The sequence below is a fragment of the Actinia tenebrosa genome, unplaced genomic scaffold (genome assembly GCF_029948245.1).
Source record: "Actinia tenebrosa isolate PJP-AT-01 unplaced genomic scaffold, QUT_ActTen_1.0 PGA_scaffold3__52_contigs__length_22856419, whole genome shotgun sequence".
Taxonomy (NCBI): Eukaryota; Metazoa; Cnidaria; class Anthozoa; order Actiniaria; family Actiniidae; genus Actinia; species Actinia tenebrosa.
In genome coordinates this window covers 14134781-14146851 of record NW_028292580.1, presented here as the reverse complement: position 1 = coordinate 14146851, position 12071 = coordinate 14134781, and the positions used below count along the sequence as shown (strand labels likewise).

Here is a 12071-nt window from a genome sequence, read left to right as displayed (position 1 = left end):
CCTCCGATTGTGTTAATTATATGCAGAAATCTATAATTCTACATATAAGAAAACAAATAAGGTGAGTATATTTTAAAACTGTTACAGCTTGATAAGATCAAATGGAATATCATTCAGTAGATTCATAAAAGTCCAAAACGTGAAACCTAATGATTTTGGGTCAAATACGCACACACATACGTATATGTTTATATCAAGAGAATATTAAGTAAGAGAGCACATCTCCCATACATGGGTCTGTAACCATGAAAGTTTCTTGAAAATCTATTTTTAGCTGCGCGCGCAAGCCTGAGCTATTTTTAACATGCGATCCTTTATCTGAGTAAGACCGGCTCCAATCTACCTTCATTTTAGATGTCCATTAGATAACTTGTCATTTTGAAAACACTAGAGTTCAGGTCAGAAGTACGCGTTCTTGGGATGCAGCAATATTAACTGTATTTCAGTTTAGGTGGAGAATTGTGGAATAACTTACAGTCTCATCTATAACTGCAATCAACTCCAAAATGATTGAGTCTCAATCGAGCGACCATTGTTTTGATTTAAAAACAAGCTTGCATGATGTTGTCTCAGCTGATTATTTTTTACATATGCTGTTTATGGATTCTTTCAAAAACCTTTCAGAATTTCTCAAGGAATTCTTCTAAACATATTTTCTCGTCAAATTGAATAAAGTTTGGTTTGTCAACTGCGTGAAGCTTGCTTTGTCACTGCCGATCTCTTGTGTACCTATGACATCACTACAACTCTGACCAATCAAGATTCGCATGCTAAAATAGCTCAGACTAGCGCGCGGAGCTAAAAATAGATTTTCAAGAAACTTTCATGGGTCACAGGGATATGCTCTCTTACTTCATATTCTCTTGGTTTATATATAGATAGTACTACAGCAGCTTAAGCTATTATAAACTTGAGCCAAATTTAGTTTTGTTGAATTTAATAAAAACGGCAATAAAGTAGCCTCCAACGCTTCACCACATTGTCTTTTAACTTCTTTAAATATTCTTTAATACGCATATAGCATATAGTAGCTTTAACCAAGGAAGTTGTACAACCGATGAGACAAGAGGTACAAACCAGAGGACTACGGGAGTCCATTTCCCGTAAAGGCAGTAAAAAAAGTGTTCGTAGCGCATAGTATGCGCAATAGCAATATGTTTGTCTCCTGTTACAGCAAGAATGTGTAAACTGGTGGAAATAGAAATGAAACGAAAGAAAATCGATGAAAGTATACATACGGGCCCATAGAGAAGAAATGTGCATACATAGATAACAGGAATCCCTACCAATCCAGTAAATAAGTCCGCAAAGGCAAGGCTGGCAAGAAGATAGTTGGAAACAGTTCTTAACGATGGCTTAAAGAAAATTATAAAAATCTCCTCGGCATTGAGAACACAAATAAGAACTCCTATTATAAGCGTAAATGCATCGTATATGGAGTATGTCCAGTGATATTCAAAGAAATCTTCTTCTGTTTCGTTTCCGTGCATTTCCCCCGAGATTTTTCTTGTCGTTCCAGTTAGTCATTCAAGACATAAGTGCGAAAAAAGATAAACTAAGCAGAAGGCCTCTTCAGTAGGGGCGCTGTTACTACTACTAGCTACGCATGCACGAATCAGCCCACCTGCAACTACTTATTCCTGGAATTGTATTCTACCTTATTTCAAAAATAACTGAGTCGTTAATTTTTTCCCACCACTTGTTATTCATGAATCATACCATGATTTGTATAGATAATCGTATGGGTCAGAGTAAAATTAAGGATTAATTTCACAGCTGTTTCCTCAAAGTTTTGAAATGTTCGATTCGCGAAGAGTAGAACCCGGAGATCTTATAGATGTATCTTACCATGCTATTTTACTTAATAACTGAGCCGATAAAAGGCGGTTATCGAGTCCTCATTACTTCCGAAACAAAGGGGCAATCTTTCTCCCGTCGTTTGCGCATGCCCTTAAAATTGAGCCGCTATTCTAATTTTCTTAATATGCATTACTTAAATTAAGATTGCTGCAGGTTCATGATGGCTTGATAATGGTGATGGCTTGATGATTTTAAAATATTAATTACGCGAAGAAAATTTTATAGTTTTTTAGATATTGTTTATTTTTATTTTTACCAAATAAATATGTATATTGTTGACTTTAATAGTTGGTTGTGGTCCATTGTTGGATAACTACTTGCTTGAAATCACTTCGTCCTCATTCAAAGCCACGTCAGGAAATCCTGGAATTCCTCTTCTAGCAAATACTGCCTGGGATCCTATAATATCAAACCAACCACAACATTTGACTGTGGATCTTGGTGAGTGTTTTCATCAAATTGTTTGCTTAAAACTGCCTTTTAACTCTTAATTTTTATCGCCAACTTCCCCCCTTGTTTCGTGCGTTTTGTTCTTAGAGGACGTCGCATCTTCTTCCCACGCAACACTCATGCTTTCCACACTCAAGTTATCATGCATGAGGCTTTGCACGGACCATCACTGAATTCTTTCTCGTGTAAATCAGATGAGACCAGATTAAATTGTTCTTGTCTCTTGTCATAGGTGCCATCACGTGATGGTGCAAAGCCTCTATTATGCATCTATCTTGAAACCCATTTATTAATTCTTTTATTCGAAAGTTTTTCCTTTCTTTGACGTTAATGTTCATTTACAGGGGAGAATGTCCAGGTCACAAGGGTCGGTTTTGGTGGGAACAAAGCTCGATCTAATTCACCAAGCCAACTCACTCTAGAGTTTAGTATTGAAAACAGCAATTACACATGCAAGAAAACTGGCCTCGCCTGCAGGGTAAGAAACATTACTTCAAATAATCAGTCTTCATATACAAATAAATCGGTCATCACTTTGAAGAAAAGAAAGAGATAACGCACGCTGAGTTCTTGGCTCTTATAAAGCACGTGCCTCCAACCAATCAAAATGCGAGATAAAAACATATCTTTGAAAAGTACCATTTGACACACATATGAATTGAATGAATTTTAAAGATAGATTGAAACGGGATAAGGTCTAATGAGGTCTAATAAGGTCTAATAAGGTCTAATAAGGTTCAATGGTTGATTATGGCTATGGTTGATTTGATTTCTTTATGGCTGATGATGTAGTTTGTAGATTGTTTGACCACCAGAAGCATGATATTTATTATTTCTTGCAACTTTGGTTTTTAGAGATACTATAGTACTAAAAAACCACCAGTGCCTGGAACTCATGTCTCGTATGTTGAGGTTAATAAGGGTGACCCAGTCAATACTCGCTATATCAGATACATGCCAGTAAAGCCTGATGCTTCCTTGAAACCAGGGGGATCTTCTCTTAGAGTTGAAGCATATGGATGCATAGACGGTAAGTTAACGGACATGTGTTCTTGCATGACTGTTACTGACTGACTGACTGACTGTGCATGTCTGACTGACTGACTGACTGTGCATGACTGACTGACTGACTGACTGACCGTATATACCAAACATATCAATACTAAATAGCCATTTCTATTACAGCGTACCCTGACATGGATATCCTGTTTGCCATGAGTGCCACATCTCCTACAAACGCTTCACAGAATCTCGATCTAATGAGAAAGACGGCGAAAGACATAGTCACTCTGTATGGTGTACATCGGATAAGATATGCAACCATGACTTTTGGAGCAACTGCAACCACTGTTTTTGATTTTACTAATTCTTCAGTTTCCAAAGAATATGTGTCCTCTAGAATCGATGGGGCAACTTCAGGAAGCGGAACCGTTAACATGGAAAATGCTTTGAACGAAGCAAAGACAATGTTTGACAATGCAAATCCTCTACGTCCAAATGCTAGGAAAGTATTGATCGTCATGACAGATAAGGATACCAGTACGACCAAGGCAAACGTTGAGAGCAAAGTAAAGGAACTCACAGACAAAGAGATTAAGATTATTGGTGCAGGAGTCGGTATGGAAATAGACAGAAATCAACTGGACTGGATAACGCTTAACAAGTTTTACGTCATGTACGTTGCCAGTGAGGAACAACCTCGGCATTTTGGACAGGGTATCATGACCAGAGCCATTAAAGGTAGATAAACTAGGATGCCCTATATACACTATAGATAAATCTGTACCAAGTAGCTAGATAGGTTATGTGTCTTTTGACACACTCGAGGCAAAGAGGATTACTCCAACTGCCTCAAAGAAAGCAGATCGTCTTTCTAATGTAAATACGTCCCTCAGTGCTTAAAGTTTGCTTTTTTTGCTTTTTTTGCTTTTTTGATTTTTGATTATTTTTTTAGAGTTTGACATTACATTCGTTATCAGCTCAACTTCTTCTGGAACGGCACGTATCTATCCGCTCATGAGAGAAACGCTGAAAGATATAGCCACCACGTATGGGATAAAGACCATTTATTACAGCATTATTATATTCGGTTCCAAAGCAGCAAGTCCACCGGCAATAGTAGTCAGGACCTTCACCCAGGTTACATCCCAGTTTCTTGACAAGAACGCCTTTGGCAAATTTTTTGACAATCTTGATAAGATATCAGATGGAAGAACTCCAAACGCTCTCGACGAGGCTTTGAAACTGGCTGAAGATGGCTTCAATGACCCGAAAGTACGAAAAAATGCCGACCATGTTGTTGTGATTATCACTGATAAAGATACTGCGAAAGATCTGAACTTGAAACCTCGTGTAAATACAATGGAAAATAAAGGCATAAGAATAATCCCAGTTGGTATTGAAAATGAAGTGACAACAAAAGAACTCCAAGGGCTGACGTCTAATGATTATGACGTAATCCATGTTTACAAAGGAATTACTAAAAATGATCTTCAACAAAGAATCATGCACAAGGTTTATCGACGTAAGTTTACTAAACTTGATCTCAACTCTTTTTAGTGGTATTTCGTTTGGCTACCTACTTTTATCTCATATGTATCATAAATTTCCGACAAAAGTGACATCCAGCATTATATACCCAATTCCAATGCAATTAATAACAAAGATTTTAAGATTTTGAAAACACAATTTAAAATAACACAATTCCCCCTACTACGTTACTATAACATACTACTAGCAACTGAATCCTCTTGTAATAGGCCCTTTGCAGTTAACGGTCACGTGTCTGTAGTGGAATGCAAAATTTTTGTTTTTATATTAAATTGGTGACTCTATCTAGCTAATTGTAAAGAACTGAATGAAAACATGTGTATCCAGTGTGTTACGAAATGTAGTTTTATTACGATCTCTCGAAATAGGTTGTAGAAAGTTTGTTTGCATTCCAGTAAATTTCACCCATGGGAATCAAGATGTTCATTCATTTGCTCTCAGTGAATTAATCAGCACGTAATTGCTTAGCTGCAAAGGGCCTATTCTTTACTCTCATTTAAATGCTTTGATTCGATTGGTAGTCATAAGATAATGGTGTTATTTAAAGAAACAAAAGAAAAGTGTGTACTGGATGATTCTGGTATAAGTGGTATCAAGACGTAAAAAGGGGAACATAGACGAAACTATGAAAAAAATACGAATACATACATTTTTTTTGGAAACATGGCTGATATCACGTGACCGTGTTTCATCAATACTGACAATGATTAATATGGCGAAATTAAATGTTGTTTTTCTGTTGCCATTGCTTTCACAGTTGACATGCCGGATATCGACCTAACTTTCATCATCAATGCCGTCGCAGCTGAATCTGATGCAACGTACACTTTCATACAGAATGTCATTCGATCAATAATCCAGAGGTACAGCTATGGCAGAATTTACTACAGCTTTATCTTCTATGGAAGCGTGCCTACGACTAAGTATGACTTTGGCAATCAGTTCCCGAATAAAGAAGTCCTTTTAAGAGTATTTTCAAAACTTCCCAAAAATGACCCAGGAACCTCACTTGACAAGGCTTTGGAAGAAGCTAAGCGAATCTACCAAACAAACCATGTAAGATCAAATTCCTGGAAAATTGTAGTGATTCTGTTCGATCAAAGATCTGGCCTTACTGAAAACGTCTTGAAAAACGTATCTTCACCTCTCCGTGAAATTGGGGTTCGTATTATTCCTGTTGGAATCGGCAGTGATGTAAGCTACCGAGAAATGGAGACGATCACTGCTTTTGAAGACTATCCTCTGACTGTGACTAGAAGCAGAAATCCTGTAGAAACTGGAGAGGAGATCATGAGGAAATTCCTTGGACGTAAGTCTAATATTAATAATATTTAATGACTACACTCAGTGAGTATTATTGATGTTGTATTTATATCAACATTCTTTTATTTTTTTACAGTTCCATTTGTCGACGTTGTGTTTGTCATTAATGCTAACTCTGTTAATAAGGACACGACATTCCAGACAATGAAAAACGCAATCAAACAGATTTCTGACAAATTTGGAGTTGATCGGTTCCACTATAGCGTTGTTGTGTACGGTGACGCCAACATCAAGAAGGAATTTGACTTTGACAGTAAAAATCCTTTTGAAAAAGAACTCCTTACCAACGTTGATAAAGTTGCTATCATTCCTGGTTCATCAAAGTTGATAGACGGTCTTAACGAAGCCAAAAAGATACTGGACACTAACTCAAACGTCCGTCCAATTTCTCGAAAAGCAATCGTTGTGATCTCAGACAAATCGTCTGGTCAAACTGTACCTGCTCTTGAATCAGCAGCAAGGCCACTTCACGACCAAGGAATAATCGTTGTTGTCTCGTCCATTGGTGATGCTCCACCAAGAGAAGAACTACAAGCATTGACAACCAGAAAAGATAACGTAATTCAGGTTACTAATAGCGATACTAGTGGTTACCTTGGTGACAGAATTGTTGTAAGAATCCTTAAAGGTAAGGCATAATTATTAAGCAAATAAAACCTTGCATAAACAAAATCATTTTGATTAATTAATTGATTGATTTCTGCTCAGGCAAATCAGTTGATGTTAAAATGCTAAAATATCATCCCAGTTTTAATTATTTCGAAAAACGACTTTTTTCCAGATAGTATTCCAGAAATTGATATCATGTTTGCCATCAGTGCATCGGCGGAGAAACGAAACGTCACAAAACTAATGAAAGACATTATCAAATCTATCATCTATCGTTATGGGGACGACCGAGTCCGAACAAGTATTGTCGTGTTTGGTCCAACACCAAAAACAATATTCCACTTTGGTTATGATTTCCCTAACGAAAAAGAAATTCTTGATACGATTGAAAATCTTACTACTGATGAAACAACACAGACCCCAAATCTGCAGAAGGCTTTGGATGGTGTTCGACAATTATTCCAAGAGGTACCAGTTCGTCCAAACTCTCGAAAAGTATTAGTCACCATTATTGATAGACCTTCTGACTCCACCGAGGAGGTGCTAAAAAATTCTACAAGAGAGCTACAGAATATTGGAATTACGCAAATCCCTATTGTTATCGGTAACGACGTGCCTAACAATCAGATTGAATCAATCACCATCTTCAAAGACAATGTAATCAAGACTCCTGCTAATACACCATCCTGGGAAATAGGAGAGGAAATCATCTCTAAAATTATTGGTCGTAAGTATATGGAAGGATTATTCATAGTTTATCTTGTAAATATTTTGACTTCCAAAACCAACAAAAATGCATACGTATATGGTACACCATCCATTACCAAAGCAAATATTGAATTAACGTTGAGAGACTTTTTCCGTCGCATTCTGACTTGAAGTGTTTAGTTTCCGAGTATTTCATATTTTTTTCGTGCTAAAGTCCGTTTCAAACTTTTATTTCCTAGTGCCCGAGATTTTCTTGACATTCGCCATCACAACTGAAGCGGCCGTGGATAGCAAAACGTACCAGCTGATGACCGACACTGTCAAACTAATGGGAGATAAATATGGAATAAAGAAAATCCACTACAGCATTGTAACGTTTGGAGACCCACCAAAGACCTTATTTGATTTTGAGCAAACTTTACCTGATAAAGAAACTTTGGCTAAGGAAGTCGACAAGCTCCCAAAGTCCGATGCTCCTTTATATTTCGATGCAACGATGAAAGAGGTGGAGAGAGTCTTTGATAAAACACCAATAAAACCAGAATCAAAGAAAGCTTTGGTGATTATGGTACACAAGACAATTGGTGCTAACGAAACAGTTATTAAAGATGCTTTGAAACCTCTCAACAAAAAAGAAATTATTCCGCTCGTCGTTGGCATTGGAAATGCTCCAAGTTCTGAAGAGATGGAAGAAATTGCAAGAACAGATAGAAAGGTGATCAGGCCTGCAAATGATGATGGACCAAGACAAGTGGTGGATGAAATCATGAAAAGAATTATTGGCGGTAGGTGTGATCTTCAATCATTATATCATATAATTATATTTTGAAAAATAATCCGTTACAATTTTTTTTCTAGATGGCGTCCCTAAAACTGATATCGCCTTTTTAATCAGCGTTTCTTCGGTAAACAGCACCGAAATCGTGAATCGTATCAAAGACATCATCAAGAATATCATCATTCGATATGGCAACACGAAAATCCATTACGGGTTTGTTACCTTTGGAAATACCGCCTCTAAAAGAATAGACTTATCTTCAGATGTTTCAACCAAGCAAGAGCTTGAAGCAACCATTGATTCTGTTAACGCGACTAAAGGCAGTCTGAACATCACTAAAGTGACTAACGCCGCAAGTGAAATGCTAAACGGGTCAAAGGCAAGAAAAGACGCAAATAAGGTTGCCGTTATCATGTATGACCACACACCAGATCAAGAACCTGAAATACTAAGCGAGGCAACAAAACGCCTGGAAAAAGAAAAGATTCTCGTTATCCCTATTCCATTTAGCCCAAATAATTCTAAGGCGAACGACATATCTACGAATAATGAGCATGTAGTTCCACCCTCCATTGGCAATAATCCTGTAGACGACGCCGAAAGAATAATGGATGTAATATTGAAAGGTAACTAGAGTTTGAGAAGCTATATTACAGTGCAACTGCATTAACCAAGGCCTCCCAAACAAATTTTAAATCAAATTCACAGACACTTTTTTGACGCCGAATAAATTAAGTGAATTCTGGATTTTAAACTTTTTTTTGTTCACTACTGATCATACATAATTTAAAATTGGAGCAGAATCTATCGTTTAAATACTCAATCGTGATTGGCTAATTTGTATAAGAATTTGTCTGAGTGGTCTTCGTTGGTGTAGTTGCACTGTAGCTATGATTATATCAATTCATTATCATATGAATCGGTAATTAGAATTTTTCCTCTTGTATTTCAGCTTCATGCAGTGTTAACCCATGTCTTAACGGTGGAACATGTGTGAGCAATGTTGGGTATACTTGCAACTGTTTGCCGGGATATTTTGGCAGAAACTGTCAAATAGGTAAATTATACAACTAGGCATACCTATTAGGGAATCTGATATTTTTCTGAACTCCTTTCAGCTAGTGACAAATAACAACTTTTACTTACCTACTTACTTGCCTAGGCTAATAATGAATTTCATCTTATAAGCATGTCATTCTTTGCGTTCCCAGACTTCACACTCATATTTTGTGTCAAAGTCATTCACCCTTACTTCAAAAGACGCTTAATGAATGACTTTGACACAAAATATCGTACTGAGTAGACTTTGTTTACTAATGAGGACTTACTTACCTCGCTTCCATTCAATTGTCCTTAGTCCCAGCCGAGGTTGGCGGCCATTCTTGAAAGTCGTGTATAACCTTACGCAACTAAAAGTAGTTGGTTATCTTAATTCCAACTCATTATGGTGGCATTTCCAAATAATGAAATTGAAATCTAGGCTAACTGCACACATATGAGGAATATTGATTTCCAATTATAAATAAATAATGACTAACAACTAAGACATGCTAATGAATGCTACTCTTGCCACTTGTGTAGGCTGTGTCCAAAAAGAACTGGGCGTCATGGTACCAGGAAATGACGGCAAGGAACATCCACGTCTCTCTGATAGCCAAATAACTGCATCTTCGCAGCGTGACCCAAGCTATGCTCCTCACAGAGGCAGGCTCAACATGAGAGAGATCCCGCCACTATATCGTAGCGGATGGTGCGCCAATCCAAGCGATTTTGCGCCACATCTTCAGATTGACTTTGGTGAGTATAGATAATTATAAAAAAACTGCTATAAATCTTGCGTTCTGATTGGTTGGGAGCGCGTGCTTTATGAGAGCACACAGCACGGGAGCGCACTTTCAGTTGCATCATGACTAACAAAAATAAAGTCTATTGTAATTCATATTTTATAAAAGAAATAAAAAACTTGCTTGCTGTGCTGTGTTCAGTTATAAAGCTCTTGGGGATTAACAGAACACTGGAGAAGTGTTGAGAAGCACTCCGCTACGCGTCGTGATTTTCCTGACACCTCTCTCGTGTTCTGCAAACCTCCGCGCGCTTTATAACTGCACACAGCACGCGCGCGCTTTTTCTATTTCTTCAATATATATATTGCTGATATAAATTGCAACTAGCGTCATTCCAATAGACTATTGATATTTCATTTTTTGCAAGTATTGTCTATGAACGTATATCTGTATTTCCTCTTATAGAACTAAATACTACTTTTACAACATTGAAGACAAAAGGAATTACGGATAATACTGTGGGCGACTCGTACATAAAATCTTTCTATGTGAGCTATTCTAACGATACGAATGGAAACTGGACAGAGGACCAGAAGGATGGCAAGAAGCACATTGTAAGTTACTTTATGAACTACAGCAAAAATTCTTTTAAAAATCTAAATCAATTATCTGTTGACAATATAAAAAAATCTTCCTCGTAAATGAACGATGCTAAGTTTTCATAAATAATTTGCGCCAAAATCTCTAGGTTTCTCTTTCTGGCAATCCATTTAATGCTTTTGTAATACTTTTCTTGCAGTTTACCAGCGGCCGCTCTCCAACTGCCAACAACTTTACATCTTTTGTTAAAGCACGATACCTTAGAATTCATCCAATTTCTTCGTATGGTTCTCCATGTATGCAGGCAGCTGTCTATGGATGTGATTCAAGTAAGTAGTATTAACGACCTCGATATCTATTAAGGTCAACTTAGTTGACAGTATTCCCCGAAAGGAATTATGGGTCAACTATTTGGTTAACATTTTTGGAGCAGAGGCCGACGAGTACAATAGCCCAAATAATCCTAAGGGCAACAATATATGTACGAATAATGACCATGTAGTTCCACCCTCCGTTGGGGATAATCCTGTAGACGACGCCGAAAGAATAATGGATGTAATATTGAAAGGTAACTAGAGTTTGAGGAACTATATTAATCATGTTTGCCGGAATACTATGGCAGAAATTGTCACAAAGGTAAGAGTTACGAAAATAATCATATGTGTTTTTCACATTTGCATGATAGCATCTAGTATAGATAGAAGTCAACCCTTTTAAGAATTGCAGGCTCTAACAATTAGCAATTGATGAAGTCACTGTATTTGGTGGCGATAATACTTCCTATCCGAATATCAGGAAAAATCTTTAACCAGATCTTTAAGGGTTATTAAAATTCGGACGATTTACGTGCTAGTCCCCCTTTAAAAGGTAGAATTAAATGAAGAATTCCCTAGTGATTGACTAAATGATATTTTTTAGAAATAAAGTATCCCTATATTGGAGTGGCTTTTCCTAAGTGGGACAACTACTGCATCAAAGCACGTACGACAGTACGACATGTCTCAATGTTGAAGTGTGAAACTTTTGTTTTGTATGGATTGTTGAATCGCAGTTGTTATGGTTACGGTATCAAACAATAATGCAACAAATTTACTTTGTATTTGCTACGTACTCGTTATAAATTGCGCATGCAAGCGCTCATGGTTGTTTCTGGTCGATACAGGAGTAAAACTTATATTTGTATTCAAAATTGCAGTTTATTGCGAAGTGAACCCATGCAAGAATGGTGGAACTTGCTTTCAAAACGCTTGTTTCTGTAAAAGTGCATTCTTTGGGAGCTACTGCGAGAATGCTGTTGGTAAGAAAAGACTACCTCTACTTCCCTTTTTCTAATCTAAGATAATGTAAGTGTTTATCTAATAAAAATGGATGGCACAATATTCTCTGAGCAACTGGTAAGCTCCATAAAA

At 37.2% G+C, this 12071-nt stretch overlaps 1 protein-coding gene across 4 annotated transcripts in view; it reads left to right on the top strand.

Moving 5' to 3' along the window:
• LOC116287411 (uncharacterized) overlaps nt 1–12071 on the top strand; it is a 36686-nt gene that overhangs the window by 23681 nt on the left and 934 nt on the right. For 2 of the 4 annotated variants that reach the window (XM_089034988.1, XM_089034987.1), the window contains exons 24-38: nt 2149–2301; nt 2655–2788; nt 3166–3340; nt 3496–4050; nt 4265–4834; nt 5618–6169; nt 6260–6811; nt 6965–7519; nt 7740–8285; nt 8359–8904; nt 9231–9335; nt 9860–10075; nt 10528–10676; nt 10862–10991; nt 11858–11959. In XM_089034988.1, coding sequence (XP_088891114.1) covers nt 2149–2301; nt 2655–2788; nt 3166–3340; nt 3496–4050; nt 4265–4834; nt 5618–6169; nt 6260–6811; nt 6965–7519; nt 7740–8285; nt 8359–8904; nt 9231–9335; nt 9860–10075; nt 10528–10676; nt 10862–10991; nt 11858–11959 — 5040 coding nt within the window. Of the gene's footprint in view, nt 1–2148; nt 2302–2654; nt 2789–3165; nt 3341–3495; nt 4051–4264; nt 4835–5617; nt 6170–6259; nt 6812–6964; nt 7520–7739; nt 8286–8358; nt 8905–9230; nt 9336–9859; nt 10076–10527; nt 10677–10861; nt 11299–11857; nt 11983–12071 lie in introns of those variants that run through there. The other 2 variants (XR_016120680.1, XR_016120681.1) reach the window with 2 other exon arrangements.